The 26971-nt window shown below is 40.6% G+C and overlaps 2 protein-coding genes across 4 annotated transcripts in view; one reads left to right on the forward strand and one right to left on the reverse strand.

Annotated features, from left to right (window-relative positions):
* The window catches only part of PPP4R3A (protein phosphatase 4 regulatory subunit 3A), a 47424-nt gene extending 41232 nt beyond the window's left edge, over positions 1–6192 (reverse strand). Inside the window, exon 1 of one of the 3 annotated variants that reach the window (XM_087747531.1) lies at positions 4999–6192. In XM_087747531.1, coding sequence (XP_087603657.1) covers positions 4999–5140 — 142 coding nt within the window. In that variant the 5' untranslated portion in view covers positions 5141–6192. The remainder of the gene's footprint in view (positions 1–4998) is intronic. The other 2 variants (XM_009475899.2, XM_087747529.1) reach the window with 2 other exon arrangements.
* On the forward strand, positions 5491–10871 carry LOC148056831 (uncharacterized). Its single transcript, XM_087747078.1, has 3 exons — positions 5491–5585; positions 5855–6755; positions 10406–10871. The coding sequence occupies exons 1-3, from the start codon at positions 5491–5493 to the stop codon at positions 10574–10576; spliced, it is 1167 nt and encodes a 388-aa protein (XP_087603204.1). The 3' UTR covers positions 10577–10871.
* Positions 10872–26971: the final 16100 nt, after the last annotated feature.

Raw genomic sequence — 26971 nt, forward strand, 5'->3', positions numbered from 1 at the left:
CCGTGTTCTAAAACCTATAACTACCCCAAATCCATCCTTCTGGAGAATCTGATGCTCCATTTGTGCAATTACCCAAAAAGGGTTCAACAACTCAAAATCAGTGACTATTCTACTAGTTAGTTCAGTGAGCTTATTTTCATGCAGTAAGTTTTACAGGATCAGGCCCTTTCCTGGTATGAGGTGGTCTTAGGTCTCTGTTACTTGCTTCTGGGAACCAGGCAACAGTAACAGACATAACACAAATACATTATTTAGAAAAAGGTTACAGAGATTTAACATTCAGCAAATAAAGTTCTTCACCATGCAAGGTCAACATCAGTATTGCTTCCTAAATACAGTTCAAGAGGCTTACTCTTGCATTTGTCATAAGCAACTACTTTCTACGTAGGTATTTTCCTCTTGGTACTATCCTATGATATGTTAAGACTATCCAGTCTACTTTATAAAAATACACCAACAAAATTTCATCTTCATTGACCCAATGACTCTATTCAAAGTTAGGCAAGACCCGAAAACTCACCTTAATACAAGCCATGGTTTTAATAAAGCCCCCCAAATTATGCAGATCTAGTTATTTTCTAAATTATAGCCTTGAATGAATTTGTAAAGGTAACTGCAAAACATTGGTGCCAGAAAGTAACATCTGAAACCACCTATAAAGAAGAAAACATTGATTTGCAGAATTCTATTATTTTCTACTGTAATACAATATAGCACAGCTGGGTTTTTTTGTTAGTATAATGATAGCGTTCTGTGCCGTGAAAGGAATGCGAGTATAGGGAAAGACTTGCTCAAAAGAGATTACATACAGATATACAATGCTATTTTCAAAGATATTTAGAGAACATCAAATATCCTGATCCAGTAGTCTTAAACAACAAATCTGCATATGGAGGAGACCTGCTGATATGGAACATTGCTCCTCTCCCATTAAACTGTTATGTGGATCCTTCCTCAAAAGGAGAAAACGTACCGTGTCGCTCATTATTCCTCACCAGTATAAACATGCTTATGTTTAAACGAAAATTTCAATTCACGAGCTGTTATTTGCAAGATGCACACAGAGGTTTATGTTCTGCAATCAGTTCTGCTGCTACTGAATCACAGAAACCAATCCACAGAAATTTAGGAAACAGCTCAAACTGAGGTCCAAGAACGCACTCTGCACTCACAAGAGACTAGTAGTCCTCAGTCTAACACATTTCTGAAGGGTCAAACCCAAACATTACGGAGAGGGGAGAACCAGGAGAAAAGTAACAAACAAAAAAAAATTCCCCACACCCCCCACATTTTTTTTCATTTTAACCTAAGGTAAGTACATAATCACAAAATTTTCTGTGTTGCTTTCCTGTAAATAAATAAATGCCTTGAGTTTGAGCAAGGTAAAGCAAACTTAAGCCAAATTTTGGCTAAACCTTCTGCCAGTATTACAGGGTTACTGATACCTAATCTAAAGAAACAGGGAGGATGCAGATGCCTACCCTGTGGCAAAAGTCATTAACATACAGAATTCAGAAGTGGCAAACTACAACATCTGAATAAAGTGATTAGATAGTTCCTAAAAGAAAGCTGGCAAATATGGCCTCCAATAGGGGAGTTCACTTTGGCTTGTCAAAAAGTTTAGTTACAGGACTAGTAAGCTTTAATGAAAAGCTTAAGCCTTCAAATTAACCCAAGTTAGTTCAACATAAAAGTTCATTTTAGCGGTAACTTCAGTCATCTGGGCTCAGCACAAAAAAAAAGCCATCTGAAACCATGCAGTGAAAATCTAGAAGCACACAGACATTTTAAGAATGAGGCAGGCCACAGCAGCCTAGAATACCATGTGAGAAACAGGTAAGAAATCAAAGGCTTCTGATTATACACAGAAACTCAACATGGAATGTGATCATTTGTAAGAAAAGAGTTCGCTATTACTCTACCGCAATTCAAATAGAATACACCGCATCTAGGAATCACACAGAGAAACTTTTCAGGGTTTTAAGTAAAAAAGTTAACAGTTGTTTAAGTGTAAAAAAAAAAATACAATTCCCTGTTTGAAAGCATAATATATCTGATCTGAAAGCAGCTTACGATATTTCTGCACTCTAATAAATTACTCCAAATTGCCTGCAATGACTCTTAAAGTTTAATGCCTGGGAGCATTAGACATCTCAGATGGCAACACAAATCACTCATCTGCTCTAAGTTCTTTTAAGATGGTGTTAAAAAAACATCAACCCAAGACAAAAAAACACTCCTATAGATAAAATATTGCACTCTTATTCAGTTCTTATTGTTCCAATTCCAGATGATAGCTTACCTTGGACTTGGCATACTGATTTTAGCTCCCTTATCTGAACACCCTGACCCTGCCATAAAATCTCCACCACTAATAAAGCAGCTATGGAGCTACACCAAGTCACAGCTGCACAACCAAAAGACTGAACTATGTGCTAGCTCACATGGTCAGCCAAATGAACCCCTGGTAATTCTGCTGTTGCTCTGTGCACAGCCGAACTGGCCCTTTCACAGGACTGGGAATTTCCCATACACAGCAGGAACTACTGCTAACATCCCCCATGGCCTCCCCCACTCAGGAAACAGAGCCCTCAACTTCAGGCAGATCCCGAGGTTTTCAGTCAGCTTCCCAGAGTAAGTCAGTAAGAACACGCCAGCGCACACAGGATGAACCTCAGCACAAACGCTAGGAAAAGCTGGTTTAGAAAAGGAGGAAGGAAGAAGTTTCATTGTGGAAAAAGGAGGAGCTGCAAAGAAAGACAATACAAGAACGCAATGGAAACATGGAGGCAAACAGCGTATAGGTCAGGTTCCTAGTACTTCTGGTTTTGATAACTAGGGAAAAAAAAAAAATCACAGTCAACTACTTCACGCAGGTAAAAAGCGCACAAGGAAACACACAACTTGCATAGTACCTAAAACACCAGTCTGGCATTAACCTTTTTCCAAACCATTTGCTCACATGTAAAACTGACTGCATTTGCCTTCAAAATCAGCCCACAAACAATTGACGCTGGGAGTAAACGAAATATAAATCAGATTTTTATGAGATGTTTACACAAGCAAGTTAGAAAAACTAGCCTATTAATAGAGTGCACATTTATCAAGGACTGATACTACCTACTAAATTAAGAACGTAAGCTCTGTATATTATTCAATACTCTTGAAGTGTATGTATGCTGTTTGAGAGAGGTCTAATGTGTGTATCCTATTAAATATACTCCTGTGTCTTAGGTGCAATTAGAAGTTTGAGCCAGTTCTGCTTTGATTAGAGTATCTTAGCTATGCAACACGAAGTAACGACTTCATCTTTGTTTTGGGACCACTTATACCAATTTGTATTCTCCTTCTTACAAATGTTCATTTACAAGAAATAAGCTGGCAACAACAGTCCAATTCAAGTTCTAATCAGTCCTAAGCATACAAATCCCACTGAAAGTCAATAAAGGGATTTTAGTTTGAATGGGCTATTTCTTCACAAGCAGGTTATGAAGTGCAGTTCTTTCGCTTTCTTTTCTAAAAAGAATAAAGAAATATAAATCGGGAAATTGATTAGTGTATAGAAGACATGACAGTTTTTAAACATGAGCACAGCAGCCATGTAGAGAGAAAGAACTGTATCTACAACAAAATATGCTGTAAAGATTAAGTGATAACCTTCTTTTTACCTCCCTCCCTCATGTTGAAATTAAACTAAATCTATTTCCATTTTTAATGTTTTCTCTTACACTACGAAGTTGGCCAAACTATAAGTGCATCTTCTTCAGTGTAAAATAAATAAAATCAAGTATCAATTTAACTTTTTAAAGTATAATCAAGAAACTACAAAACCCTGAGATTCATCTTATCAGAAGCTCAATTATCAGTCCTGCTCAGATGAAAGTTTGATTCCTCCGTATCAGCTTATGATCTTTGCTGTAGAGATTATTGTACAGTTTGTCAGAACTTTCTCAAACAGTAAGAATTAATGATTCTCAAGTTGCTTTTCATCCTAGTTCCTAAAATGAAAAAGCCAAATAAAGAAAATTACAAGGGCTGTTGACAGTCACAAACTACAATTACATCTACAAGTGACTAGATACTACTTCATTAGATATACAGCTACTGTAAGTCATGCACTGACAAGACTTTACTAGCAATATGCTACATGCTAGGTATCGCAAAATATACATTTTAAAATCTACTCTGATCATAGCAGTCATGAACTCACAACCAATAATCAAGACTAGCCCAAACATGAAGCTACAGGGGTAGACAGTACTACTCAACCTATACTACTGTCATTCGTTGTCAGAAAAAGTGAAGGAAGTTGATAATGCATCATTTTAAATTTATTTACAGGAACATCTAGAACTGCTGAAGAACTGAGAACTACTATTCCATAAAAAAAGCATCTCTGAAAACGCTGTTCTGTCCATTGTATTGTCTTCACTACTATAACAACTGTACTTTGATAACCGTTGATAGCTTCTAGAGTGTCTTGAACAATTCCTGCTAGCAAAGGCGCGGGGGGGAGGGGGAAGAGGGGGAAGGAGAAAAAAAAAGGGTGTTAGCCATCCAATGACCTTTTAAAAATTTATACTAAAAAACATGATCTAAGTTTTGAACAACTCCTTTCACAAGGGGATTGTTTCCAGAAACATCTAAGGAAAGATATATCACAATGATCAGTTTTGAACCTGGAGTACACTGGACTCCTACTGATAGATCACTAGACATTCAAACCGATACAAGATTTACAACAAGACTTGAATGTATTTTGTATGCAACGCTGTGTATGCACTATGAACCAAGTGCCTACTATCCTTGCAGTTGATGGCAACCTTCCCTTTCTTTCACTTGGCCTAATATGAACGAAGTATGGTTAGTGCCTACTTGCATTTAGGAATCACATTTGAATTATGCAGCAAAACATTAAGGCAACAGACACAAAGCTAAGCCCGGTTCCTTTTCTGGGTAGCATGAGGAAAGACTGTGCCTTCAGACATACACACTTACCATCACTCTCTGCCCTGACTAGCAGGGACATGCCCTTCAGCCTCTCCACGTAGCAAGAGGACACATGCCCTGTGCCTCGATCATCCCACTGGCGGTCCTCATTTAGGGTGTAAACCTTCACCCTCCGCCGGGTGTCAGTCATCCTGCCGCCTGCCACACCACAGCCACCACTCTGGCTTGCAATTGCTGGAAGAGCAGGAGGCTGGTCGGGGGCTAGGCCCCCCTCAAAGGAGGGGAGCGGGAAAGAAGGTAGTAGCCCCACACGGGCACGCCAAGCAAGCTCTTCTTACTTCTTCAGTGCTCCAACGGGATCCTCATTATCGAGGGTAACAGAGGGCTGGGGGGCGCAGGGGAAAAGGGGGAACAAGAAAAGAAAGGGGAGCTGCTCCAGGCACAGTCAGGCGCTGCACAAAAGGCGAGTAAGCCTACGCAGGGGAGAGCCGCAGAGAGGAGAGAGGCTCTTTGCAGGGTGAAGGGCAGGCAGGAGAGGAGATGAAGCAGGGATCCTGGAGAAGAAGTGGATCCACGGGAGTGGAAGCAGCGGCGGACAGCAGACGGCACGGCCGGCAACGGGCAGCCGGCCCGGGGTGACAGAAGCAGGCGACCCTGGAGGCCGGGGCCCTGGCGAGGGAAGCAGGCGGGAGGCTGGCGAGGCCGAGGTGAAGCAGGCGGGGGGAGGCAGGCGGGAGAGGGGCCGCTCGCCCCGGCTTGGAGCTCGGCTCTATTGTGCAGCAGCTGCCCAGGCCCGAAGCCCCTCTCTCGCCGTCCGTCAGCGCGGAGCTTCGAGGAGCCGCCCTCCTTCCCGCCGGGGCTGGCCGGGGCCTGCGGGCGCTGCCTGTCCCGGGCCGGGATGAAGCGGGCGGGCAGGCTCAGAGCCCCGTCTCCCCCATGGGCTCTCGTCGCAGGCGGCGGCTTCACTCCCAGCCCGACTCCGCCGCCATATTCTTCTTCCTCCTCCTCCTCCTCCTCCCGGTGCTGCGGCGGCTCAGTCCCGACTCCCCAGCGCGCCCTGCGACGTGGCTGCACTCCAGGCGCTCAGCGGCCCGGCCGGCAGAGAGGCGCTCTGCCCTGCGGAGGGGGCGAGCGGCGACGGCGCGGTGCAGCGCGGCCCGTCCAGCCCGGCTCCCACCGGCTCCGTCTCAGTCACTGCGCGGCCGCCATCTTGGTTTCACCTCTCACTGGAAGCGCGGGGTCTCCCAGCCAGCGGCGGCACGGGCCTCCCGCCAGCATTTAAAGGGCCAGCGGCCCTGTGCGGGCAGCGGGCGGGGGGTGCGCGCGCGCGCCGCCGGGCCCCACGCACTGCTGGCCGCCCCACGCAGCAGCAGCAGGCGCAGCCGCCGCCGCCCCGCGCAGCAGCAGCAGCAGCAGCAGCAGCCGTGCCGTGCCGTGCCGTGCCGTGCCGTGCCGTGCCGTGCCGTGCCGTGCCGTGCCGTGCCGTGCCGTGCCGTGCGCCGCGCCCAGCGCCGCCCCCACGCAGCGCCCTGCCGGGATCGCTCTCGGGCGGCGCGGCCGGGCCGTTACGGCGGGCGCGGGGGGGAGGCGGCGTGCTCTTTCGGCTTCTCCCGCGCCCTGCGCCGCGCCTCGGACCTCGCCGGGTGGTGCCGGGAGGTGACGGGGCGGCGGGGCGGGCCCCGGGCCGCACGGCGGAGGAGTCCTGGAGAGCTGCTCCCCGCCGCGCCTGCCTGTGTGGCGCCTGGGACCTTGTTTCGGGTGTCTTTGCGTTGTTGGACACCACTGGACCGGTCCTCTCGCGAAAGGTGGTGGGTTTTTTTTTCCTTTTTTTTCCCTGTCACAGATTTCTGAGTGATCCAAAAGTTACACGGCTCGTGGTGAGCGGCTGTTGGGTCTCCATAGACAGAGACAGGGTCTAACAATTGCAGTAACAAACAGAAGCTGTCGAGTCTCTCCTTCTGCCACTGCTGCCAACATCTAAACATATGCTTGACGGATTTCCCTCAAATGTGCAAAGACACTAGTGCATTTGAGACCCCACAGACACACCACTGCACGAGAGAGTCCATTGCAGAGTGTATTCTGGATACACCACGTACATGGGAGCTCATTGCAGTTTATATGCTCAATTAGCTCGACTTGTTTTTATTTTATACTTCCAAACAAATATTGGTATTTGTTTGTCAAAGTGAGTTCTACTGGGGCTGGTCTGAGCCAAAACCACGTATCATGAGCTTTCACCCCAGAATTAATTGCACATGACAAGGAAGCCTCCGGTCAAGCACTGCTTTCCTTTCTCTGTCTTCTATTTTGCCTGCCCCATGAGAAGGACGGTGTCCAGCACGTAAGGCGCTCGTCGCCTTCGTTTGGCGACCGCTGCAGCCCCCGAGGGGACGCCCCTGGGGAGGTGCCGTGCCAGAATTCCTCTTAGGCAGTTCTGGAGATGGATTTTTGTGACTTCAAAAAAGATTGATGTCACTTAGGGAAAGCTCCGTGGGACCGTTACACTCGTTTACAATTTACAAATTGTACCCTCTTGTGGCCGTCAGATTAAGCATAGACCACTGTTGTCTGCGGTTTTGATTCTTTCAGGGGGTTTTGTGAATTGAAAACAAGAAGTTCAATCAGATTTCAGTTTGCATAGTTTGCTTTAGGAAAATTTTGGGTTCGGCTTCTTTTCATTGGCCTTGTGTTATTTTGTTATCAGTCTGAACAATGCTCAGCCCAACAACAGTGGCTGCTTGGCAGGTTTTATCCCGATTCTCATTTTATTTGCCAAGGGCTTTTATTTTTTTTAAACACTTCCACCCCAGTGATTCCAGAAGAAAGGTTGGGTATTGAGGGCAACTTCCCATGCTGGAAAGCAGATGTGAAAGAAAAAAACCACCCGGTTTATTTTTCTTAGAGTCCTGAGTTAGAAGGCAAAAGTGTGTCAGGTCACATCTCAATTCTTTTTCTCCATTTCCAGAGGTTTGAAGGACTGTGTCCAGAAGGAAATATCTTCAGGGATCGTGAGAAGCCATTCTTATCTGAGTTAAAATGTTAGGCTCCCTTGGTTCCTGTAAATAATCAAGGTCCTTGCCCTGGCAGAGGTTTTGGCCCACCAGGAATTGAGTAATAAATGAGGAAATGGAGTACTGAATACAGTTTTAAACTTCTCATATTCATAGGAAAGTAACTGCATATGGATCAATGTAATAGGAATAAGCCTAAAATGGGTTTACCAGTGAGGGCCTCTTGCACAGCAGTTAGCTGTTAGCTTGTTTAGCAAGACTAAAGAACAAGATAACTTTTTCTTTCAATATCTGCTAATAATTTTGGGAAAGAAAATTCCATTGTTATTATGAGGAACTTCGGATCAGACATATAACTTGGAGCTATGCACTAAAGCATTATTAGAGTTCCTAAAAATCCTAGCTAATGATTTTCTGACCCAAAAAAATCATATTAGGGAAACTAACAACTTCAGACTTTATTATGGTAAAGATAATTGCCGGAATGAAAGTCAGTGCTTGCCTGAGTATTTAGAAATGGCTACATTCCATATGTGCAAGCAAGGTTACAATCCATAGTATACGCACACATGTGGACACTGGCTATGTCTTCTTGTTCCCAAGATGTATGTTTTCTTGTTCCCAAAAAAGCTGTGGAAAATGAATGACTGACTGAAAAGAAAAATTACACAGAAAAACTGTATCAAAGTAGGGGGAGTCTATAAAGAAGAACATGTCTATAAAGAAGTCAGGATATTGTGATCAAGAAAGAGGGGAGATTCAGAAAAGTACCTTTCTAGTTTAGTGGGGAAGTGAATACAGCATTTTGAAATAAATGCATAAAAGAAGTAGAAAAACGGCAAACCTAGCAATCATTGCAAGCTATAAAGCGTAGAAAAATGGATGAGAACATCAAGGAATATGCATGGTTAGTAGTTTTAGGAACAGCTCAAGTTTTCTAAATCTTAACACTACTATAGACCTATTATATCTAGATTTTAAAAAATGTTGATACAAAAAAGTGGAACTATTTAATAAATGAATTTGTTCTATACTTGAAAGAATGTATGATATATTTGTATCATATGATGATGATTAAGCACCTTCCTGGTCATTATTAAGAAGGATATTGAACAACTTTTCTTAGAGAAAAACATTTTAAAGTACGCAGGTCCTAAAGAACTTGAATTTGAGAGTCCTAAAGGAGTTTGCGTGTGTGATCTCAGGAAGTGTGAAACCATATTAATTTTTAATAAACCTTAAATTATTGCAGAAATTCTGCAAGACATGAAGACTGACTATAAGTATTCAAGTCGGACAAGTGAGAACACAGATAATAATAGACTGATTTATCTGACATCAATCACAGACAATAAATGCTGACACAGGATGTGATAAGGAATTACAAGATGGGAATATAGCAGTAGCAGCTGATGTGGCTTCAAGGAAAAAAATGTTTAATTTCTTCTTAAATTATGAAGTTGCTCAGAAGGGTAATGGTGCAGATATAATATACTTGGATAGTTCTCAGGTATTTTTCTGGAAAGTCAACATTGTATTCTATGACGAAAGCTCGCTCTGGGTCAGATATGGGGTGACCGACATAGCTCAAAAGGAATTATCGATCAGTGGAGATGGTTCTAGATGACTGTGCAGAAATCAAGAGTAGGACTGATGCTATTTAGGATTTGTGATAATGATTAGAAAGTCAATGTAAAATCTCTGTGAATAAAAGCTGCGTATGACTTAGAAAGCCTGGAAGAGTTATGCGTACGGCTGAGGACAGAGTGGTCAGAAACAGACAGGTTCACCTGCTGAAGGCTCTGATGGAGGAGAAGGAATGGCTTAGCCTGGGACAGCTGGGAAGGTTACTGGCAGCTGCTTCTGTCTTATTCCAGCTTTACAAATGTCTGTGAGCTCATAAGCATCTCCCAGTCATCACTGCGTTTTTAAAGCAAACAATGACACTTCAACTTGAAATTCGGAGCTGTAAACAGTGTTGATTCAAGAGCTGATGGATGAGCAGCTCAGGCAGCCAGGGTGGGGGGCACCACGGTCAGCTAGGGCTGGCCTGGTTATGCTCTGACTTACACCTCCTAAACGGGACCATTCAGATACAGCCAAATACAAGGTCACACCTACGGGGATAAATAGTAAGGCAGCTCTGAAAGAAGCTAGGCTGCACAGTAAACAAGCAACCCAACAAAAACTTCTTATATCACACTGTATCTACAGAATCTAATACCTTTTGGGTATATTGTAAGCTAGCAAGCTGTGGAAGAATGTAACATCAGGACTAAAAGTAGCTTTAATGCCATAGAATCATAGAATCGTGTAGGTTGGAAAAGACCTTTAAGATCATTGAGTCCAACCATAAATTCTGGTGTCCTCATTGTTGAAAGATTTTAAGAAACTGAAAAGGGTCAGAAAGGACCGCTCTGAAGAACTTTGTTTTCTTGCAGAACCATTCGTTGCACTTCAACATCTCGGATTCCTGCAGCATGCACTATTTTGCAGCATGCCCTATGAATCACGTCTCAGATGCCGCTGCTCAGTTTTCACATCCTGCCGCAGATCCCCTAGAAGCAGTAGCCCCGTTCTTGTACCTGAACCACAAACCTGACCCTGTGTAGTTCAGCAGTTGAAATTCTGTGACTCTTCCTCCTACATAGTGTGCATATGAATCCCCTCAACAGAACTGTCTTCTCTTTTCTTTCAACCCATATTGTCATCTTAAATTTCACAGTGCTGAAAAGACGCTAGTCTTCCAAGCAGAGCTTCCTTTTAAGAATGCTGTGCAACTGCATAGTCGTGCAAAGGCTGTACTTGTTTTGAATTCCTGCATGCCTCTCTGGAAATGCTACACTTTATCTAAGTATGTAAGCCTCGTCATCAAAGACTGAAGAATTTCAAAGCACTGTTGAAGCTACTGGATGCAGAGAACATGTCTGGGTCATTTATTCATCCGATAGTGAAAATTCCCCTTTTTCTGAGAAGGGAACTCTGAGACATATGAATTACACAAGTTGTCCCTATGCAATGAGTATTTCTAGTTTTACATTTATTATTGTGCCTGTTGACCGTATTTGTAAACCTTTTTAGTAAGATGTTATTGAGTACATCTTCTCCTTTTTCTGTGGCAGACTTACTATTGCTAACTTTTGCTCCCATGTATCGTTTTTTTTTTTTTTTTAGCAAGATTTCCAGTACTTTATTTGTAACTCAAACTGCAACAGGCTTCTCTTAGACCCATACGGTTGGTGGTCTTTTGAGGAAATGATAGAGAGGCAGGAAGTATGAGATCCACATCATAACCTTGTTTCCAAGAAGCTTTGAAAGTCCACCAAAAATTCAGAAGAGAAAAAACTAGCCCATTTTCCTATTATGTATCTACCTAATCACCTAAAAAATTACTAACCAACACGATACTCTCATTAAAATAAATTCCTCATTACTTTAGGCGCATCCTGGGGTGAGCATGGGAACTGTTAAAGAGCTGTTTCCAGTTTGTGTAAATAAGAACTATATAGGTGGATTTGGAGTGAAAAGGGAGAATGACCAAAAGGGGAGGAGATGGGGCATTGTCAGAGCCAGAGCAAGACAGCAGCACATGGATACAGACAGGTAGCTACTCATCCATACGCACTCACACACAGAGTCTCAGTAGGTTGATACTTTAATTAAAGCAGTCATCTGGGATGACTGGACTGGACCTGTGTAAATTTAGGATCAGGTTCCTGGACAAAAGCTGGTGAAGCTAACAATACCTCTGTATGTAATAAAATGTAATAAATGTGAAAAAATGTCAGAACCGTGAAAAAAATGTTCTGGAAAAAAAGGAGGAAGATGAGTTTTTTGAAGGAAGTGTTTTAGAATCAGCCATTGTACTGACAGCAACTCAAACAGAGGCTTATTTTTTTCAGTTTTAAAAGTTATGAGTCACTTCAGTGTTTGTGACAATGATGGCCTTAAAAATGCAAATAATTCAAGACTTGCACAGAGCAGGAACAACTGTGGTACAAGTTGCAACTGGGTAATATGAATAGCAGACAGATTGGGAGCATGTCCAACTGCTAGAGAGATTACTTTACTAATTATCTAAGTCGGCTCTAGTATCTTCCATTTTGCATATGAAGCTAATGAAGCAGAGGTGAGAACCTGACACCCAGGCTCTGTAATCTGTGGATGAGCTCTGCAGTAACAGAGGCTAGGTATTTAGGGAGAGAAATGTGCACTGTCCTCACATCGCATCTCTTCCCTAGCCAAAAGTGAAGCTTGGTAGACCAAGTGCAAAATTGGAGTTTTTGCTCTTATTGTCACCTAGAAATAACAACCTCAATTGTTTTGGAATAGGTGTGCCTCAGTAGTCACATTGAAATTTTCCTGATTCTACATTCCCAGCTTAGTCCCCTGATTTTCCATACATGTTGGGTTCTTTCTGGGTCTTGCCAGAGACAGGATACGGCAGACGTCTATAACATCTTGAAAGACACGAAGAAGGTCGGCAAGGGTCAGTTGTTTTATGTCTTCTCCGATATAAGAACTGAGGAGCAAGAAGTCCAGCTAGTGGGTGGCATGGTCAAAACAAGAAAAAGAAGTCTTTCTTTGTACCTCATTGAAGAAAGTGACAGAACGCTCTGCTGCAAGGTGACATGGATGCTGAAGTCCAACATACTAGACCAACTTACTACTCTACTACCAAGCTTTCTTGCAGAGTGTGTGGATAGCCTCAAAGCAGAGCTCTTAAGTCAGAGACTTTCTGTGACTAATGGAAAAAGGCATTAGTGGCATGCGGGGATTATCACTGGATGTGCAGGAGGAAGAAAGTTGGGAATGGTGCGTGTGCTAGTAAGGTCTGTAGCAGTGAGGTGCAAAGCGGGTATGGCAGCTTTCACACCCCAGTGCGTTGAAGTGTCGTGTGAATGCAGTTACACGTGCTGCAGGGCCCTAAGGCCTCTACTGTGTGGCTGTCTGATGCATGCCAATAGGACTAGGAATTGTCCTAAATAAACAGGACTAATAAATAGTCCTAAATAAATACCACTAAGAGCATGCTTGGACATTGCTACCAAAGACAGTGTAAGTGCATACCATTTCATTAATCATCACTACAGCTTGTCGCTAAGTAGAAATTACTTAATAGTTATTAAGTATTAACTCACAGTTGTCTAAACTAATTAACATGCAGGATTTATTTATGTATTTATTTATTTATCACATAAATCTGAAACAGAAAACATTTAAAATATCTGTTATTCAATTATTACTAAAATTCTATATCACAGTTTTGATGTATTGAATTTATAATTTCTAATACAAAACCTAAACTGTTCTCAGCACAGAGGTAGAAGAGTATGGTCTTTTTCTCTTAAATGCAAACAATCTGGGAGCTCAGCAGAATTTTTTTCATGCTTCAGTATTTCAGAACAAAATTGCTAGGTTGCAAGATGGAAACTGGATGGTCACCATGGGAAAGCAATTTCAGTGATGAAATGTCAAAAAAGATGTTTTTTACATAGTAGGTATCAACTGTGTTATGGCAACATAGTATTTTGTAAATAACAATCTGACCTAGAATTATATACATTTCATTAGTTCCTTATTCTACATTTTTGTGTTTTCTTTGACTACAGGTGTTTTGGGCTAAGGGCTATATCTACATCTATTTTGTTATAAAACATTGAATCATGAAGCCCCAAACCCCAGTATGATACCCACACTTTTGTGTGGTATCATTTTCCAACTGAAAAACAAAGATAATGATAATGACCTTTTAAAAGCACTTTCTGGCTGTGTTCTAGCTATCAATAAACATCATCTTAACAAATAATATACACTGATGAAGGCCCTCTGTGTGCAAACCTCTGTGGGGTCACAAGGGTTACAGGCCAGCAGTACCTTTTATTGGAAACTTGTCTGCAGGTAGGCAGAGGGATGGAGACTGGGTGGGAGTTAATGTGCAGTCCTTGTGCTGATTGTCTCCCGTTAGAGATGCGCGCTAAGAGTAGGGAGGTCAAGAGCCATGACAGGCCCCAAGGACGAGACCAGAGCTGCAGGGCTTCCAGATCTCTGTGAACCGGCAGATGCAGTCTAGATGGAGTCTGAATTTGACTAAAATGGATTCAACTTACCATGTTTGGAAAACTATAACACAATATTTGAGGGAAACTGATTCTGCAAATGGCCAAATATGCTATCAGGACGCTGTTCAACAAAAGAGTTGAGGTTGGATTGCACAAGTGAAACTTTTGATGTAAAACTCATTTGTTTTTCATATGAAATGGTATGATTGTTATTTTTAAATAACACTCAATTATAGTGACACAATGACATACAGGGACTATAAATTACATAAATTACAGTCTATTTATGGTACCTGAAATTCATCGGACAGGTGACAATTGGAAAGTCCAGAAATAGCTGATACTTTGAAACGGAAAAGCCCAGATCCCTTTTAAAAGAAATCATCATCGTCATTGATGGATTCTTTGTTCTGCAGAAAAAAAAAATAAACAAAATGTAGGTTTTGCTGAACAGAAACATTTGGCACCATTTTCAATCAGTTCCATAAGAACCGCTGAATTTTGAATATAAAATTGAGCAAAAGTAAGGCTAGGAAGGAACTCAAAACCAATTAAGCAAGATTTAAATAAGGACCTTCAGTTGACTAACAATTTTGTCTAGCGGTGGGTATTTTTTGCATTCTGGTGCTCACAAAAGGTCTGCTATCAAGCAGGCTGAAAGCTGGGTCACTGTTTTCATAGAATCATAGAATCATAGAATCGTCAAGGTTGGAAAAGACCCTTAAGATCATCGAGTCCAACCGTTTTCTTTACATATTTTGTTTCTTCTTGATCAATAAGAAAGGTTTCCTTATGAGTCAGATCGAAATAAAAGTGCAGTTTCCTAGTTTGGGCAGCAGGGCCACATTCTGCTGCAGGAGATGTAGTCTCATCATCACAGCCCAGTTCTCCACAGGTGCTATGGGCCTAGACTATAATTCCCATAAGGCAGTGCTTTAGGAGAAGACAGCCTCCATAGAGGCATTTAGGGGGTTCAAAATCAACGAATATCATTCAATCCATTCAAATAAGGCATACTTATTCTTCTAAAATCTATATGTCAATATAATGACACAGATTAATAAGTTATCTTTCTAAGGCAAAAAATCTAGGTGACAGTGTATAGAATAAGCTGGTTAGTTAAAAAAGGCAAGATTTTTAACAAGATGTCTAAAGCAACTTATTCCAAAGGTTCATATACAAAAGACTCATCAAAAGTTTCCTTCGTTGACTCTGGGACTACCACCTCAAAATATTACATGGTGTGTAAAATGTAAACCCCAATTTATCCCATCTAGATATGGGCCCAAATTATAAATGAGTTGTTGAAAAGATACTTCAATGCATAGTGAAACTGCCACAAAGGTAAATGGTGTTTAGTTCTGGAACTGTGGTTTATACCCATTTTTGGTCATAATATCTATTTTAATTTGAAATTATAAAACTTACAGATATGTTTAAGAACATAGGGTTCGGATTATATACGGTAGTCTGGAGTATTTTTCCTGAATAGTCTTTTATTTTCAACATTCTTGGTGCTTCATCAATACTTGTAAGATAAAAAAAAAAAAGCCACTTCAAAACTATTTTCAATTTTTTATTTTCTCCAGATGTATTAAATGCACCTAAGGTAGTTTTTGGTTTCACAGACAGATAGGAAAAGAGAATTAGTTAATTTCTTTTTTTTTTTTATTCTAACTTTCCCCCTAACTGATTCCTGTGAGGCACTGAGCTCTGTCTCCCATTAGGTAACAGATTACATTCACCACTGACAGAGGTGTTTGGGTTTGTTTGGACTCCTGTCTCTAATACAATGCTCAAGGATCAGTAGAGCAAGCTGGTGACTCTAACCAAATGTATAAAGTGAAGCTTCACGAGAAGGAGAATAAAAAGCCAGCATGTCAGGCAGGGATTGTACCTAAGTCATCATTCATAAACTCCAGCTCAATCTGATTGAGCATCATCAGTGCTGGACAGTCTTGAGACCCATTACAAAACAAGCCCGAATTCCTTGCAGGCAGCTGTAGGTGCTGTTCATATTGACTGAGGCATTTCAGTAGCCATGGACTTGTATCTTTGGGTAAGCAGCTGGCTCAGGATGCTATGAAAGCTGTGTGGCGTCATGCTCTAGGGAGTGCAGTGCTGAAGGGTAAGCTGGATAAACAATCTAACCCCCCGCTCATTTGGCGAGCATAGTGTATAAACAGCAGCAGGAGGTGTCAGATGCATTCTTCACATTCTTGCAGCAGTGCATGGAGAAGTTGTGGGCCTGATTTTTTTCCTCACTTCCATTTGTTGCCTATTAGACTTTTGGGGTTTTCTAATTCTTATTAGCCTTCATAGGTGCTTGAGGCTCATTGATTTCAAGACATTCTCTAGTATTTCAAATACGTGCTACCATAGCCATTCAATTTAATGCATATGTATGGAGACAACAGAATTGCCAGCTGCCAATAGGCATTTGTTGAGGTCCCCTGACACTGCCACCTAGAGCCCTGATCACCTAAAGATCTCACAGTGCTTTGCAGGCATGAGAGAATTCTAGGGCAACTAGAGATAAAGGAGAACAAGACTAATTCCAGTCAGTAAAGCTGCAGCCTTGATCCCTTCCTGCTTTCCTCTGTGCTTCTCACTTCTCATAATCCCAAATCATTGGGATTATGATTTATGCTTTCCTGTTACCTTTTATATGTCACAGAGACGAGCACTAAATCCCTTCCCTGACCTTCTCACCTAGGAAACCATGGATCCAATCATGCTCATTTCCCTTCTTCATTCATGCAGCTGCCCTCCTATCTTTACTGCCTTTCTCCTGATTCCTTTCAGCACACCCAGATGATTTGTGCTTAGGTTATGTTCTCATCTGCCATTCTGCTCATACCCGTCACTAGTTTGAAATCTCTGTTTTACCGTGTCCCCTGCTATAGGACTTATCTCTACACTTGCAAGGTCCTGCACAACTTGGTTCCCTCCTCAAGCCAAATACATTCTCAGTGGTTTTTACTATCCTTCTCCTTCCTGTTTTATACTGCCTTGAAAGCCTTCCCCTATCAATCAGTGTGTATCAGCCTCTGGTTTATCCCATGTATAGTGCCCTTTCTTCTTCACAGTGCAAACACTGTTCTCAGTTTTCCCAGGAGGTGACTTTTTGGGGATTCCTGCACAGCCTTGTCATTAGTTCAGTCTAGCCTCTTTGTAGGCATGAGGAGTGGCAAGGGGAAAAAGATTCCTGATAATATTGCAAAATAACTGTATAGAGTATTTACTGTAACCACAAACTATGGTGAAGGCAAGGACATGAGAAAAGTAACAGTATGGGGGAAAAGGGATGCTTTTCTTAGAGTGATACTCAGAAAGATTTCTAGCTTCTGTTATTATGCAATGACCTTTAAGAACGATGATTCCTGGTTTCACTGAAATTACTGGGTTTTGCCATGGACTCATTGGGGTCAAAATCATTCTATAATTTCAATTTTCAAATTATCCTTCCCTTCGACTTCCCAGCCTGTCCTTTGGTTGACTTCAGTAACCACGACAAAATAGGGAAATGACAGATCTCTAATGGACCTGAAATGCTTAAGTTGGAAACGGATTGGAAGCATTGTAACTGGATACTTCATTTTTAGAACCTGAAATTTAAGTTGTATATTGTTATATGGCTACATGTAAAGGAAAAACTGCTCTGTTTATTTCAGGCATTCATTACGCCTTTCAAGCCTTGGTGGTGGTTTGGAATGTCTCCTTTATAGTCCAGTTCAAGCACCATTTTCCTTGAGTGGTTCTTACTCTAATACTGGCTGAGTGTTTGGCGAAGTACCAGAATTTAGCTCAGAGCCAATAGTTTTGATACTTCTGCTTTATTTCTTACCTACTCTCTACAGTCTGAGAAAGCTGAAAGTGAAGACATTTTCTCAGCCAAGGTACAGTTACATTCAGCTCAAGATGACTTGTTAGCACTCTTTTTATACAATTCAGGAATCTGTGGAAAGGCCATGAAAACTGACTCTAGCTCAGTTTCTTGACTAAATCCCAAACACAAGACATTACAGAAGAAGTTATGAGTAAACCAATGCAGCTATCCCTATATGGTGTAGGTGATTTCAAAATAATGATATTTGCTACAAGTCAGATACCAGCAGATACCAGGCCAAAAATTTTATTTCATTTCTAATCAGGAAAAGTATTGAAATCGTAGGATTCTTCAAAGAATCTGATATTAAAAAAAAGTTTTCAGACATACAAAATGCTTTTGTTAAGATTAAAAAATTTCATCTGTACTTTATTGTTTCCACTAATATTACTACATCCACAAATTCTGACCTCTTAACATTTCAGTAATTTTCTGTCAAAATGTTGATGGTAGTCTTTGTTTTGATGAGACAGGATTATCCAGCAGAAAATTATTCCATTGGGGAAGAAAAATGAACTGTGTTTGAAATTCCTAAAAGGTTCTTTGGAAACTAAAAAACCAGCACTGGATGGATCCATCTCCCCCTGCCCAAACCAAGGAGGACAAGGGAAGGCAAGGGGAAGGATGAACCTGTATGCCATCTTCCTGCTTTTCATTGCTGGAGAGAATACCTCTACTTGCATGGGCCTTCCCCTTCAGCAGCATAGAAGCAGGAATAAAGGCAGGTGCATACTGGGGCCAAGGGCATAAGCAGTGAGTCCAGAGCCAACTGGTACTCCGTGAGCTCTTTGGGTGGGATGGTCTTGGGGAAGCTTCTCTGCTGCCCCCATGCATTTCTGGCCTAAGGAACTGCTTTCTGTACTTATGCCTAATGCCAGCACTACCTGAATGACCCAGCGGCTCACCTGAGATTTCCTTTAGTCAGCCCCAGCCTATCTCACTGCCAAAGGTTCTATTTCTTTAGACTCACAATATGGTGACAAACCATGTAATGGGCCTTTCCCTTTCCTGTGACAAGCAGAAAGTGACCCATGCTTTAGTTGTTAGAAAGTGTCCATAAAGAGGAGATCTTTAAAGTTTAGAAACCTTTTGTAGTGTAGGCAAAAGCCAGGAACATAGAGAGGCAGGTATGAGTTAAAAAAAAACAAACTCTGAGCACATTCCACATGACATTTTCACAGAGGAACCACAAAAATTTTGCTACTTCTTCGTATGGTGTCAACTCTGTATTAACTTTTTAGGTTTATTACCATACAAAATAAAGACCTGTTTAAAACTCTCAATTTGAAACTTTTGATAACAAAGCTATTTTTTTCCCATATATCTTACAATGTCAGAATTATCATGACTGACACAGTATGCCAGTTGTTTTACCAACAGTGTTTTGGGAGGGAAAGAGCTAGGTTTACAGATATCCTCTCCTGTCTTTCTATTTTAACTCATGACATCTTATCAGTACCTCTGCCAGTGGTGATGAGAATAGATTTGAAGTGGAAACTCTGGCACAGGTGCTTTCCTCATTAATGACTGTGATTTAAACATTTACATTGAAGTTACCTGATTTTATATTTCAATTTCTGTTCTGTCCCACTGTCTGTCCTCTCTGTTAATTCATAATTTTACACCGTCACATCACTCAGAGCCTGATATAAAAATATGCATCCTCCAATAGTGTGTAACCAAAAGGTCTTAATTGAAAGAAAATAGGCTGCAGTAAGCACACCACTGAACTGTCCTGTCTGTACAGTCTGCTTTTTGAAATACTGATTATTAAAGTACATTGTAGAAAAACAAAGAACACTTTGTATGACATAAATGATAGGAAAATAACTCATTTTAAGATATGTTTGGTAACCATGAAATGATCAGAAAAGACTTACTTTTGAATCCTTAGGATAATTTCTCGTTCTTAGTTTGCTAGGTTCTTCATTGTAAATGTTTTCACCAAGTGGAATACCTGTTCTCTGTTCAGATACAGGTCTGTAGTTTACCTGCATATAAATGCACCATAAGACAGAAGGATCTAGATTAAGTATACATTTATTGTGCAGAAAGGATGATAAAAAGTTATTACAACAGAAGAAATGGTATGGTATTAAACTCCAAAGCACATAAACCAAAGCAAGTCCTTCATCTATATCAAATATTTCAGTTCCCAGGAAGTCCTTCAGAGAAAAAGAGCTATCTTTTTTTTTTTTTTTTTTTTTTATTCCTAGCCATCACCTCAGCAGTGACAACTGAGCCAACAGGTGCTTACTACTCATATTAATTATGTGGTTTAATATATGGCCATAATTTCCTGACTGGGTCCTTCAGACTCAAGATTTTCAGGTGATCTCTTAACTCTACCTGACACTGCTCAGAAACCATGTTCAGAAGACATCAGATGCTTTCAGTCCACTGCAACTGAACCCTAGAGATCTTTAACATATATGTTACTTTTACAGGCTTGTCTTAAGTTTAGATCAAAGAAATGAACAGAGTAGATGTCTTATTTAGGCAACAAGATCAGAAATACGAGTTTAATATGAGATACAAGTTCTGTTAATCAGTTCATTTTAAACACGGGACATATTATGCAGTTTTATAATAGTTTAAACTTAAGACCACACATTTCACAAAATGAAATAAAAACTTGTTAGCAAAAGAAATCTTCAGCCATTTAAACAGGAGATGTTTATGGAATGACAATTAAATGGTACTTTTCTAATAGTAGTACAGTGAATGGTATCATAATTGGGAATTGTGCTGTTTCTTGCCTCCAGCTATCTCAGTTCAGATCTTTCATAGCAGAAGAACTTAGGGATCCTGAGGGAAATTTCTTTTTTTTTTTTTTTTTTTTTTTTTTCAAAACACTGTACTGAAAATAAAAGCCCTGGGAGGTCATGAGGTTACATGGATAGTAGCAGTTTAATTTATTCAACCTAAATAGCAAAAGGCATATTTTAGCATACATTAAAACCAGACTAATTTTATGCACTTTTTCAATTTAGTGTCTGCTTTTGCGTGTTGATTTATTTCTGCACAATGCATTCTCACTATAGCAATTGGTAGGCTGTTGTTGACAGCTTCTTCCAATAAACATGCACACAAGTACACACATGCTCCTGGTTCTTTTGCAAAAATGAATGCACAAGGTAAGAAGTCCTTCCATTTCTATACCAATTCCTAGGCACCACCTAATGGTTGCTTATCTTTCTTACCAGGAGTTCTTTTGGGAGCAGAAAACCATTTTCATCTTTTGGATCTTTCTGTAGCCACAGTTCAGCAGTCATTGGAACTGGAGAAGTGTAATGAATTGATTTCCCACAGACACTGCCACTCTTCAGTGTTATAATATATGCTACTGTATCACAAATACATGATGCTTCTGGGATAATCACAGCTATCATAGATTTACCCTGTAGGTAGTTATGTTGTGAAAATAAATCAGTACTCCCAAAACAAAGATAGCCATTTAAAAGAATGTCGTAAATACCATGTTTGCACTGGCAGATATATCTGCATTGCAAAGTTTGCTCCTCCTGCCTACTAACCCAGTGCAAGGGTATAAAGGGACTGGTTTGAATTTGTTTATCTTGGAGCCACTCATTTCAAAACTGGCTTTCTCCCTTTGTAATGCTCCTACGGTAATGATCAGAAGACCATTTAACTGATCCCTCTTTTTGTTAGGAATGGCCTCATAGCAGAATGTGCTTAGCGAGGTGTCTTTGACTGAGGAATTCATAGTTCTACTTTTAATGTAACAAAGCCTGATTTTGTTCGTTTTCAGTGTATGTGGCAATGCCATACTTTTACCAGAGTACTTGGAGGAAGCAGTTGCCAATTATGAATTGGTAAAACTAATAACAGAAATGATGTGGACAAGTATGGTACAAGCAGATCACTGCCACACGATTGGCGCTGATGTTATTTATGGGCTTCTGTATTTTTAGCTACTGGCAATGCCTGCCACAGTAGAGAGGGATAGTAGATACAAACGGAAAGAATACTTTGAAAAGGATGTTATTTTTATACTGAACTTCTCATATTGCTCAACTGAAGTTGCCTCAGCTGACACTGAACACGGTCAAAGAAAAAGTGTCTGTCACAAGACTGTAAGAACTGCCGCACTGGTCAGTCCAAAGGTCTATCTATTTCACCATTCTGTACAGTGACCAGTTGTGACCGTTCAGAGAAAGAGTGTAAGAAACAGGATAATACAAAGTCGTCCTTATTTCTGACAATCAGTTGTTAAAGCATTTTGGACCATTGAATTCAATAGCAAACAAGGGACATATCCTCCATATATTTGTCTAGTCCCTTTTTAAACCTATCTATACTTCTGATTTCCAAACCATCCTCTAGCAATGAGTTCAGCAATTCAGTTAAGCAACATGCAAAAAGAAGTGCTTCCTTTTTTTTGTTTCAAATTACTATGTAGCTTTTGCACTTCTGAGAACACGGAATCACCATCTTTATACCACTGATTTTATGCCCTATCCACCTTTAATCATCTCTTCTCAACAAAGGAATGTCCTATTCAGTTTCCCTTGTATAGAACCTATTAATTGTTTCTGATCACTATGGTTTAACTTCTCTGTGTCTTATCTAGTGCTACTACATCGGTCTTTGAGATGAATGAGCACAAGCGCATGTATTTGAGACTTAAGATTGGTACAATAGCATTGTGATGTTTTCCTGTTTTGTTCTCTATTCATTTCATAAGGAAATAATTGTAATATTCAGTTTGTCTTTTCTTCCCACAGAGCATGGTGCCACCTATCCCAAATCCCTTTCATGAGTAGTACCAGCTAAGACCTCTCGGGTTTGTATTTTTCTTTCAAGTGAATTTGTTTGAGTTTGTTAAGCATGCGTAATACGAGAGGTTTTACTGTCTGGCTGCTCAGCATTGGTTAAAACTTCCCTCAACTCCTTGCTGTCTGCTTTAGTTGTGACTTTGCTGCACAAGGTTTTATCTTCTGCAAAATTTCCTGCTTCAGTATACACCTTTTCATTGTCATTTGGGAACAGCTTGTACAGCAGGATCTGGACCTCTGTAGATCCAGTAGTATCCCACTGGCTATTTCCCTTGTTATTTGTGAAAAATTATAATTTATTTGGATCTCCTGTCCAGTTGCTAGCCCATGGATGACCTTTGCTCCCGTTCCATGACACCTTAGCTTCTTTGAGAGCTTTTAGTAAGGTACCTTTCTCAAAGAAGCATTTTACAAATCCAAATACGCAAGAATGACTAGCTCAGCCCCATGATTGCTACATTTGCTACACAATTTCCTTTCTCCAAATCCATGTTGATTCTTCCCTCATATTTTACTTTATTCAGATTTCTACTAGTTCTATTTTACAATAATTTTGATCAGTTTGCCACCCATGAAAGTCAGACTTTGGGTATTGTAGTTCCTCAGATCACCCCTGAACTAGTTTTTAAAAACTGGTGGCATGTCTGTCATCTTCTGCTCTCCTGACTGATTGAAATGATAAGTTACACACCACAATTTTCAAGTGAGGAATTTCATGTTTAAAATTCTGGAATGACCATTCTATGCCCTGGCAGTTATTTACTATTTCTTTAACTGATTTGTTCTACAACCTTTTCTAAGGACATGTCAGCGTGAGAAAGTTCTCAGATTATTTTCCAGTTCTTGAAATCTCCCATTACCCATCTAAGATTTCCCTGCTATATCAAGGTGGTTCCATTCCATCAGAAGATATCCTTACAAAGAGCGATCTCACCCAATGCCTGTAGTTTGATCTCCTTCAATCTTTCTGAACTACATCTGATGTGACATTTATAATTAAATGTGCACCTCTATGTAATCAAATAGGAAAAGGACTCCAAACTGAGAAAGTTCAGAAAGAAACTGGGTGTTTAGAGGATGATATGAAGGAACTGCAAGAAATAATAATAAAGAAACAAGAGTGAACCAAAAACAGAAGAAGAGGGATACTCCTACCTGAAATTTCATGTATCATAAAATGTTTTTGAACGATGTTCATTATGTAGAGGAATGCTTTGTTGACATATATTAATGTTCTATCAAAGGACTGAGAAAAGATGATCAGGAAATTTCGGTAAAATTGTACATCATTATTTTTTACAGTACATAAATAAATCATTACTTTTTTGGACTCAGTCTAAAGATAACTCCCTCATTTACCAAAACTGTTCAGAATAAAATAATGCTGTATTTGAATAACCATTCAGAATAAAGAATGGTGGAAGCACTGCTATTGCTCAGAATGAATTGTCTTCCCTTACTGTCTTGTAATGTTTGCTGCAAAAAAGAGAATTCCAGTGTGTAACTGTCCATTTCATCCCAGTCCTCTTTTGCAGTCACTTCCAGTAGTGACGGATTACCAACAACAAGGTTTACTAATCGCATTTGAAACATTGGATAGGCTGTGAAATTGAGCAAGAAAGTGAAGATACGTATTCAGTACTCTGTTCTCTGTAGTTGAAGAAAATCCCAAGGAAAGAAAAAAAAATTAATTCAAGCTCTAGAACTTACTTCCATTCAAAGCTATGTGAATGGAATAGGGAAAATTCCTTCATCATAACTCTATGTGTACTCCCTCCACAATACCAGTAATTGCTTCTTTGCCAGTTTGGCTGGCTGGCTAACTACTCTGTTATTGTACTGTAGCCAAGGACAATGAAAGTAACGCTGGAAGCATATTTAACTTTTTTGTCTGTAGCCTTTCTATCTCCACTTATTTCACACTTTAAAATCTGTACAAAGTGTTGATTTTAAAATTTTCTTTCTGACTTCCACTGCTTTGAGCTCTCTAGCCCTTGGGTTTAATTCTTTCTTACAAGCCAGCTCCCTCCCTCTTTTTGTTTTTCTTTTTTAACACACACACACACACCCCCGCACACACTTCTTTTTAAGTTTATCCATGTTAGTGCATGAAAGAAAATACACGCAAGTGTAAAGGAAGTTCTCTTTGCAGCTGGTTTTCTTTGCTTTGATCTCAGTGAGGACCTGGGTTAAAATAGGATTTATCCGAGTTTCAAGCACGAAAAGCTGAGTGTGAACCCAGAGTTTGCCTTTCTGTTTGGCCTTCAAATTCTCAGTGTTCACAGAATCACAGAATAGTTGAGGTTGGAAGGGACTTCTGGAGATTGCCTAGTCTAAATCATCTGCACAAACCAGAATCCACTAGAAAGGGCTGCTCTGGACCTTGTCCAGTCAGGTTTTTAATATCTCCAAGGATGGAGAGTCCACAGGTGGTGTTTTACCACCCTCACAGTAATTTATTTTTTTTTTAATGTTTAAATGGAATTTCTTATGTTTCCTTTTGTGACCATTGCCTTTGTCATTCTGTTCTTTCAACACTCCTTCTGAGCATTACCAGGCTGCTCTGGCCTATGCAAGTAACCACCCAGCTCTTACATAAGGTAATAGGGATCCAAATGTAAGTGGAGTGGCACATAAATTTCCGAAGGAGATCTGTTGGATTGGCACATTGAGTCAGGTTAAAAGGAATCTTAAGTGCCCCTCTTCAGTTTTAAAATGGACATGTAGCTACTTTAGTTTTCCAAAACCAGCTATTACTAGGCATGCTGATCATTGGCAGTACAGTCTACTAGTCAGAGCACTCACCCAGAAAGTACAAGCCCTATGTTCAGCTACTTCCACAGCCTAAATCCAAAACCTTTTCTCAAGAGAGCATCCTGACTGTTAGCATATAAAGCTGGGTGAGCATGTTGCTGTCTCCATCTTTCCTGTTGCTGAAATGCTTGCTGTTAGCCATGTACACAGGGAAATGAAGCCAGAAATACAGCATGCATGGGAGAGCATGATGGTTCACCCTGATAGCAGTGCAGGGGAAAGATAGAGTCCTAAGTTCCAGGCTGATGGCTGGAACTGGTTTTGATTTCTTACTCCAGTGACTAATAACAATAGTCTCAAGATCAGAGACCAGAGTTCAACCATTAAGCTGCAAAGTCATTGTGCAGTGAGTGAGAACCCGGCATGAAGGGCTTATATGTAGAGGATGGATTCATTTGGTAGCTATGGGAGGGAACCATTCAGGCCACAGCAATCAGAGCAAGATTGTCAGTACATTTGCAGTGTAGACAAGCATCAGCGGCAGCAGCACAGTTGCTTGTTTTTCCTTTAAGAGGCAGAAAGGTCAGACAGGTACCACTGAAACTAATAACTGAGCCTGAAACTAATAAATTGACTATCAAGATTTTAGCATTCCTGAAGGGTGTGCATACTTTTTCCATGAAAGAATTTCCTTATGGAACTATGTGGGCATCTTGATAGGTCACCTACTCCCAGCATGATCAGCTATAAATCCTGGTATTACTCTCTGATATCAGCAGGGTGCTTGCTTAGTGTAGGATAAAGTACTGTGGTGTCAAGAATACCTTTAATTCCTTCTTGCCTCCCCAGATAGCTTAGGTGTAGCTCACATCATATCAGATGCACAGGATAGGACTTGGTCTCCTCTGTACGGGTGAGAGTTGGGGTTTTCAAATGTGCGTTGGGGATCTAAGACAATAAATCTCTCTGATTCCCCAAACAGACCAGCAATCATAAGTGTTGTAATCTTTAGGAAATAGGTCTTTGAAGTGTTTTGTCCTCCTGATTCAGAATGATAAATTTTTATCTAGACGCTGTTTTCCTTAGTGATTTGAACACCACTAATAGCACTACCATACACTTATATTTTCAACAAATGGTCAGTCAAGGTAAACTCCAACTTCAACTAGTCAAGAGGAGTTACTGCACAATTACCCTTCTCAAGTCTGGGTGAGAGATGTTTATCTTAGTGATTACAATAATCTCCTTCTAAATAACTTTACCATGCAAACTTTTACCACTGGAAATAGCTTGCTTTACAAGACAAATCTCACCAAAATTCACAATATTTTTCACACAATTAAAATAATTGTCAAACCACACACGTCGTTTTGTTAAAATAAGATTCTGTTTAAGCACTGATCTCTGTTACTTACATTCTCTTCGCTTCTATTCTATTAATTTGACTTATTTAATGATCTGCTAAGGACCAACTATTTTAAAAGTTGTGTATGTGAGTCAGGG

This window comes from Nipponia nippon, unplaced genomic scaffold, assembly GCF_047370975.1.
Source record: "Nipponia nippon isolate SJK-2023a ecotype South Korea unplaced genomic scaffold, ASM4737097v1 scaffold_11, whole genome shotgun sequence".
NCBI lineage: Eukaryota > Metazoa > Chordata > Aves > Pelecaniformes > Threskiornithidae > Nipponia > Nipponia nippon.

Excerpts from the sequence above, each read along its gene's own strand:
- LOC148056831 (XM_087747078.1), top strand. The coding sequence starts at position 5,491 with ATGAAGCAGGGATCCTGGAGAAGAAGTGGATCCACGGGAGTGGAAGCA. Across the intron at positions 5,586-5,854 it reads CAACGGGCAGCCGGCCCGGG|CGGGCGGGCAGGCTCAGAGC; the intron begins GTGACAGAAGCA and ends GCCGGGATGAAG. Across the intron at positions 6,756-10,405 it reads GACCGGTCCTCTCGCGAAAG|AACCATTCGTTGCACTTCAA; the intron begins GTGGTGGGTTTT and ends GTTTTCTTGCAG.